General features: G+C 39.9%; 1 protein-coding gene across 1 annotated transcript in view; it reads left to right on the top strand.

Moving 5' to 3' along the window:
• The window catches only part of FAM124B (family with sequence similarity 124 member B), a 12,552-nt gene extending 8,052 nt beyond the window's left edge, over positions 1-4,500 (top strand). The window contains exon 2 of the mRNA XM_007450042.1: positions 3,847-4,500. Coding sequence (XP_007450104.1) covers positions 3,847-4,500 — 654 coding nt within the window. The remainder of the gene's footprint in view (positions 1-3,846) is intronic.
• Positions 4,501-7,428: the final 2,928 nt, after the last annotated feature.

The following is a 7,428-nucleotide window of genomic DNA, read 5'->3' as shown; positions in this document are numbered from 1 at the left end:
GTAACTACTACTTTATTTATTTAGGGGGCAAAATGCTTTTGGAGTAATTCAGGGAGTCCTTCAAGATCGCAAAAAAAAAAAAAAAAAATGTATCACTTTAACCATTTTGAGTGGAGAATTCAGTGCCTAATGGTACTTAATAGTACGTTTACATTGTACTTCATCACCACTATCTATTTCCAGAACATTTTCATCACCCCAAACAGAAACTCTGTACCCATTAAACAGTAACTCCACAACTGCCCCCCTCCCCTGTCCCTGGTAACCTCTAATTTCTGTCCCTATAAATCTGCCTATTCTAGGGACCTCATATAACTGGTATCATACAATGTTTGTCCTTCCGGGTCTGACTTACTTCACTCAGCATAACATTTTCAGGGTTCATCTATCTTGTAGCATGTGTTAGAATTTCCTGCTTTTACAGGCTGAATAATATTCCATTTTATGGATATCTGCCTTTATATATGGGCTGAGCTGTTCCTTGTCCAGAGATGTCTTTCTCTTCCTCTTCACTTGTCTATCCTTTAAGACTGTGCAAGCGCCACCTCCTCTGTGAAATCCGCTATAAGCGCATTCTTAACTAGAACATTTTACACTGAAACTTTGTAATATAAAACTGATAATAGATTTCCTCATTCTTGTACCATATAATTTGGGACTTTATGACTCGCCATCTCTTTTCGGTATTTTATTGTAAATGTTTACGTCTGGTAGAGTACCAGACAGACAGCTGCTTCTGAACCATTTGTTGATTGATTAACTGCCTGTTGTCAGGAAATAAGTTTCTCTTCAGAAAAGTAAATATTCCAGAAGCTAGTTTGGCAAAAGCAAACATATATTTCTCTTCATTTTATCAACAGACCTTTAGCTAAGATCATCTTGATGTTCTTTATTAGCCACTTAAAATAAAAGAAGATAGTCTCTCGTGAAGTGAGTAACTCATTTGCTTCTTCTGTAGCATTTTTGGGTTCCTTTCTCATTTCTGAGTCTCTCAGAGGCACTCATACAGACTCTATTCCTCCCGCTTTGTTCCTCTCCTCATTTCCTCCCCCTTCTTCATACCCCACACAGACACACACAAGACACAGACACAGACACACACAGACACAGACACAGGCACACACACACACACACACACACTTCCAACCCTACATGCCCACTCTCACTCAATACTTGGCTTTATGCTGCCCTGAAGGAATCCTTGTAAGCATGGCTCAGAGGTTGCTGCTGCTATAGGATGGTGGGTTAACATCATTGGTTTTGGTTAATAAATTAAAATAAGTACCTTTCAAAAGATCAGTTAATTGGAAGATACTAGATTCAACTCTTAAGTAAGCAAGTTTGGCATTGTTTCGGGGTTTCTTATTATCTATATAATTTGTTCCCATGCAGTCTTTTTTTTTTTTCAGTGTAGGAGAAATCCTCTTTTGCTATTTCTTGGAATCACTTTTAGCAAAAGACAATATTATTTTCCCTTCATGATGTCAGTCTTCCCCTTAACAGCTTAATCATGTTTCAGTGATGTATATTCTCTTATTCCTCAAGTGTTTAGAGCCAAATGAATGACAAATGATCTTCCTGTTCATCAAGATAATTACTAATGTTCCCTGAAACTCGAAAACACCTACCTCTCAATTTGTAACATTTTACAAATATTTCTTAGAAAGATGGGCGCTAAATGATCAGAATTCCTACAAATGCATTTCAATTGCTTTTTTGGCAAGAGGAGCTTTATTCTCTCTCAAGAGATTTATCTCAACCACTTGGAATTATGTTTCTCCTGGAAATTCTTCACTCCAACTGCACACGCCTGCATTTCTACATTAATAGTCTTGTGCTTTCTTCTGCCCTATCATCTAAGGACTTCTCTTAAAAAAGGAAAAGTTGATATTCTCTCTCTTAAAGAAGACTGCAGAAATGGCTATCCACAGGATGAATGTCCTCTGGCAGTTTCTTAGTAAGACTTTGTATCTACCTAATGGCTAATAATTAGGGGCCATACATTTCTATATGCAAATAATTTATAGTTTGTTAGGCATTAAGCTTTATTTATTTATCCAACAGACATCTGGTGATTACTTATCACGTGTTAGGCATTGTGCTGGGTACTGGAGATACAATGGTGAAGAAGGTATATACAATCCCAGCACTTCCAGCTGGCAAAGTCTAGAAGAAGATATAGAGAAGTGAGCAAACAGGTGCAAAATAGTGTGGTAACTACTATGATATGGAAAGTACAGGCTGCCAGGACAGCTAGTAATAATATTTGTGATGATGATAATAGCCAACTTACGTTTAGCAGTACTATTTCCAGGCCCTGTTATCATTTAATCTTCTCAACAACTCTTTGACATTGGTACTTATTATGATGTCCTTTTATAGATGAGGAAACTGAGGCACAGAAAAATTAGGTAACTTGTCTAAAGTCTCACAACTAATTAGTGGCAGATACAATATTTAGGGGTACCTAACTCAGATTCAGTGACATGGAAAAGGCTTCTAAGAGGAAATGATGTGTAAGCTTGAAGTTAACAACAGGTATGAAGGGTCAGAGGTGACATATCCCAGACAAAGGAAATAATATACACAACACTGGCATTAAGAAAGAGCAAATAACGTCCAAAGAATTGAACAAATTTCAATTTTGGCAAGTGGAAGAGGTGGCGAATTAGGTTGGAGTAAGAAGGGACAGACTGTGAAGGGTGTGGGAGCCCATACTAAAGGGCTTAGATTTTTTTTTAAGAAGAGTAGGAAGCCACTTGAAGTAGGTCGGTGACATGATCAAAACTGTTTTCAAAGCTCCTCTGGTGGTGGAGTGGAGAATGGATTAGAGGGAGGCGAGGGCATCCATGGGGTGTCCCTTCGGATGGCTGTTGCAGTAATTCAGACTCAAGATGATGACAGCCTGCCTAGGGTTAATGGCAGTGGACATGGAGAGACGGGAAAATCTGAGAGATCTTTGGGAGAAAGAGTCCATGGGAATGCGTGACATGAGGGATAGAGAAGGGAAGATGATGCTCTTGCTTGGTGACTGTGGGGCAAACGATGCCAGGTTCTAAGACAGGGAAAAGAGTAAGCAGAACAGATTTAGGGTGAGAATGGGGGATGAGTTCAATTTGGGACATGTTGACTTTTAGGACCTTGTGCCTGGAAGACAGTTGGATAGGTAGGTATGAAGCTTAAGAGACAGATCTGAACTATAATTAGACTTTCAGAAGCCTTCATAATTTAGATAATAATTAAAGGCAGGGGATTCAACGAGGTTGGCTGGGAGAGTGTGTAAAGTGAAAAAAGAAGATGGCCCGCGTAGCGCTGAAGAACTACCTGTCACAAATTGACAGGGGAGGAGGCTCCTTCAGTGGACCCTGAGAAGGGGTAGATAGAAAGGAAGGAGAAAATCCAGAAGAACCTGTTGACATAGAAGGTTAAGGAGAAGGCTTCATATGTAAAGGAGAAAGGTCAGTCTTGTAAAATTCTACCGGAGCTCAAGTAAAAATTAATGACAAGGAGGCTCCTCTAGATTGGATAGTCTAATATCAACCCTGAACGATTTCTGAATATGGAACTAGCCATGCCGGTTTCCATTTCCAGAAGAAAAAGACTTCATTGGATCAAAAAAAAAAAAAAAAAGGTAGAATATAATGTCAAATGACCGTCCAGGAGGCAAAGGCGGCAGCTCATCCCTTTGAAGGATTGTACTTGTCACTTTTATTCAATTCAACCGACTTTATTGAAAGTCTGCTATGGGCACAGCATGGCAGAAGGCTGAACAGGACGTAGTCTGTTCTTGACGCTTAGTTAATGGAAAACATCGGTTACACCTGTTCCTCTTCTCTTGTCCCATAGGTCCAGTTGAATCCAGGACTTGGTGTTAGGAATGGTGAGCTTGCCTTTCTGAATGGCACCTCGGGAGCTGACACGCTCCCCCAGGGCTCCAGGCTGACCCCTGTCTCTGCGATTAGGACCCTAGAGCCGAGAAGCCGAAGGAGCCGGGGCAGGAGGTTCAAGGTGGGGTCCGTGGAGCGGCCTGAGCCTGGTGGGCGGACAGCGTCAGACAGCGCTAGTGGCACTTCGTGGAAAAGCCCTGGCCGCTCAGCCCAGCCCAGCAGCCCAGCTACGGACTCCCAGCTGCCTCTGCCTTCTCTCCACCTCGAACCCGGGGCCAGAATAGAGGTGCTCAGATGGGAAAACAGCTTTGAGAAGCAAGAGGCAGAGACGAATGTTGACACAGGATTCACCGTGGTCAGCTCTGGACCCAGGCAATATTTTCTGAGCAGATTTCCAAGGGATCTTTGGACCCACCAGCCACCATCCTGCTTGTCAACCTCTTCCGTAGGGGCAGCTGCTTCCAAAAACAACAGAATCTTTAAGGAAAGCGTTCATCCTCTGTCACTTGCTGACCAAAGGGACCTTTGTTCCAGGACAATAATCTCAAAATGTCCCCTTCCTCTGCCAGTCCAGGGTGAAGAAAAAGAAGCAGAAGAAGAATTCTTTATATAGCATAAAACAACTGTGGTTTTCTAAAACACAAAATCAAATAGAATGTTCTAGAAATGGAGCACTGACCCAGAATCAGCCGGTTTCTTGTTCATCTGAGGGGCTCTAAATGCTAGCCATGCACAGACCTGTATCAGTTTTATTTCAAATGTTCAAAGTCTAGCAGTGCTCGTGAGTGGTTTATTTGCCGTCATGGTCATAAGGGAACACAGCCAACACACAGGGAAAAAGCCCAATGCCTCTCGTCCTTGGAGACACACTAACACAGCTGGGTGTGTTGAGTTCAGTACCTATCAGGATAATTGCATTATATGCAAATAAGTCAGATGTGTTATGCAATGCTGATTAGAGTCTGTAATTTGGTTTTAATTTTTACTTGCGTTGCATTGTTCATCCCCCTGGGCAGCATGGGCTATTTATTCTTTAGTGTTTTTTAATTTTTATGTGACCTCATTTGGTAACTAGGCCCTGTTCACCACTAACCTCTAGTGACTTTCGTCTTTCAAGTTGTTTGCATCTGGAATGAGTTAACATGCAAAGTGTTTTGAACATTACAAACATTTCTCTTTTTCTCCTGTTTAATGAGCAGCAACCTTGGAAACCAAAAAAATCAAGTTAAAAATGAAAGCTAGGCTCTAGGGTTTTCCAGCTCCTCCATTTCTTGTTTGTTTCCTCACTACCCCAGTGGGGCCCATGGTTCATATAATTAAGCAGAGAGGAGTGGAATGTGATTGGATGATTCGAGATCTCCACTGAGTGTGGCAGGAAGATTGCATTGGTTGGGTCACTAGAGCCGGACTTGGGTTTTTTTGGCCATTTTCAAATTCCTGAATTCCTTTGCAGTACTCATTCATTTATTCATTCATTTATACACCCATTCATGCAACACAGTGTACAAATACCTACCTCTGAATAAGACATTGGTATATGGTACACATACATTCTGTGGCCATCAAACCCAAAACTTATTTATGGTTTCACTGTATCACAAATCCATTCTATCAATTCTTAAGAACAGGTGGAAGTTCAAACTTATTTCTCTGGGAAACATTTCCACAGCTGATTACCACACTTGCTGCACAGGCTGTGGTAAGAATTCACAACCTGTGGATGGAGATTGGGCATATTATGAATTGCAGTTATAATAATGGACAAATTCTTAGTTGCTCATATGATGTATTATTTGGTTGGGTCTATACACACATTTTTAAAAATCTGAGGTCTGTGTGTTTCAGTTAATTTACAAGGTTATTTGACTCCAAGAACTCCATTTTCCAGAACAGATGTTATGTGACTATAAGTGCTGATTTAGCTGGATCTTTTGGAAACCCCTATACTGAGTATACCTAATTGGAGAGAAGGATGAGTTCAGGCTTAAGCCTGAATCTCATGGCAGCGAGACTGGACTGAGTTTGTGTGCTCTGTGCCCCTAAAAGAATAGAAATGGAAGAGAGCTGCAAATGGACGAAGACAAGACTTCTAAACGGATTTCTGTCCTTATACTATCAGTGTATTCTTATGCCCATGTTCTTTCTTTCCCTCAGATTAAAGTTAGATCTTAGAATGTGGAATGAAGAACTTACTTTTGGTATAGTTTTTCTATAATAAGAGTTTTAAAAAAATGAAAGTCTTATTTAAGTTGAACTATTGAGCTGCTTTGAAAAGCACAGCATGCGGTTTTGAAGTTTCTTTCCGACTTTTTTGAGGTTATCTAATTCCTTTAACATAATACATAGGTAGGAATATAAGTACATGGAAAGCATAAAGAATATTGAGGGATTTGAATGAGTAACTTACAAAATTGACTTGTAAAATAAGACTGTACTCTTTTTTTTTTTTTTTTTTTTTTTCTTTGCCATGACTCCGGGGGGAAAAAAAAAAGAACATAATATAAAAAAAAAGTCACCATCCATAGTCTCTGGATTACCTCCTAGAAGATGAGATATCCATAAGGCCAGAGGAGGAGTTATGAACTTATGCCTTCTGCTAGAATAAGTCTTGGAGGCTTTAAATTCTTATAGCTTTTAGTAAAAAAACAAAAAAAATAATGATGACATTCCTGCATCGGCAGGCGGACTCTCAACCACTGCGCCACCAGGGAAGCCCTAGACTGTACTCTTAAAATGTACTCTATTGTATCCTCCTACTCACTATAGGAATCCAATTTACAGCATGAAGGGATGGAAATGCCAGTGGGCTATGTGAGAGAGGCCCAGATTTTGGTCTCAGTTTAAAATTTACTATTTATATGTGACCTTAAACTCTTTGATCTTCTGTTGCCTTATCTTCTGTACCAAGGTTGTTAGTAAAATCAAGATTATGCATATGAAAGCATTTGAATACTCTTAAACACTGTAAATATGTAAGATTATAATCACAAATGGTCCTCCAGACCCACATTTTTAAAATGTCTTAACAACAAAGGATTTTTTTTGAAACAACTTTTAGTGAAAGCAACGCTACAATTAAAAAAAAGAAATCCAACTCTCTAAGATTTTTACTATGTGTGTCATTTATGTTTACACATCTAGGAGGAAAATTATGGACAGAAAGGATCAAATATATCCTAAAGTTCAAAAGAGATTTTATATATGACAGGGACAAACTTATGAACTAGTTTAATCCAAATTATCAAATTATCCAGACTCTTTACTTACTTATACTGTATTTTTAAAATTTTATTTATTCTATTATTCTATTTTATTTATTTATTGTTTCTGGCTGCGTTGGGTCTTCATTGTTGTGTGTGGGCAGTTCTCTGGTTGTGGTGAGCGGAGGATACTCTTTGTTGTGGTTTGCGGGCTTCTCATTTTGCTGGCTTCTCTTGTTGTGGAGCACGGGTTCTAGGCATGTGGGCTTCAGTAGTTGTGGCACGTGGGCTCAGTAGTTGTGGCTCATGGGTTCTAGAGCACAGGCTCAGTAGTTGTGGCG

Source organism: Lipotes vexillifer, unplaced genomic scaffold (assembly GCF_000442215.2).
Source record: "Lipotes vexillifer unplaced genomic scaffold, Lipotes_vexillifer_v1.1 scaffold2491, whole genome shotgun sequence".
In the NCBI taxonomy this organism is placed as follows: Eukaryota; Metazoa; Chordata; class Mammalia; order Artiodactyla; family Lipotidae; genus Lipotes; species Lipotes vexillifer.
The sequence above is the reverse complement of the archived record's forward strand: the minus strand, read 5'-3'. Positions and strand labels throughout refer to the sequence as shown.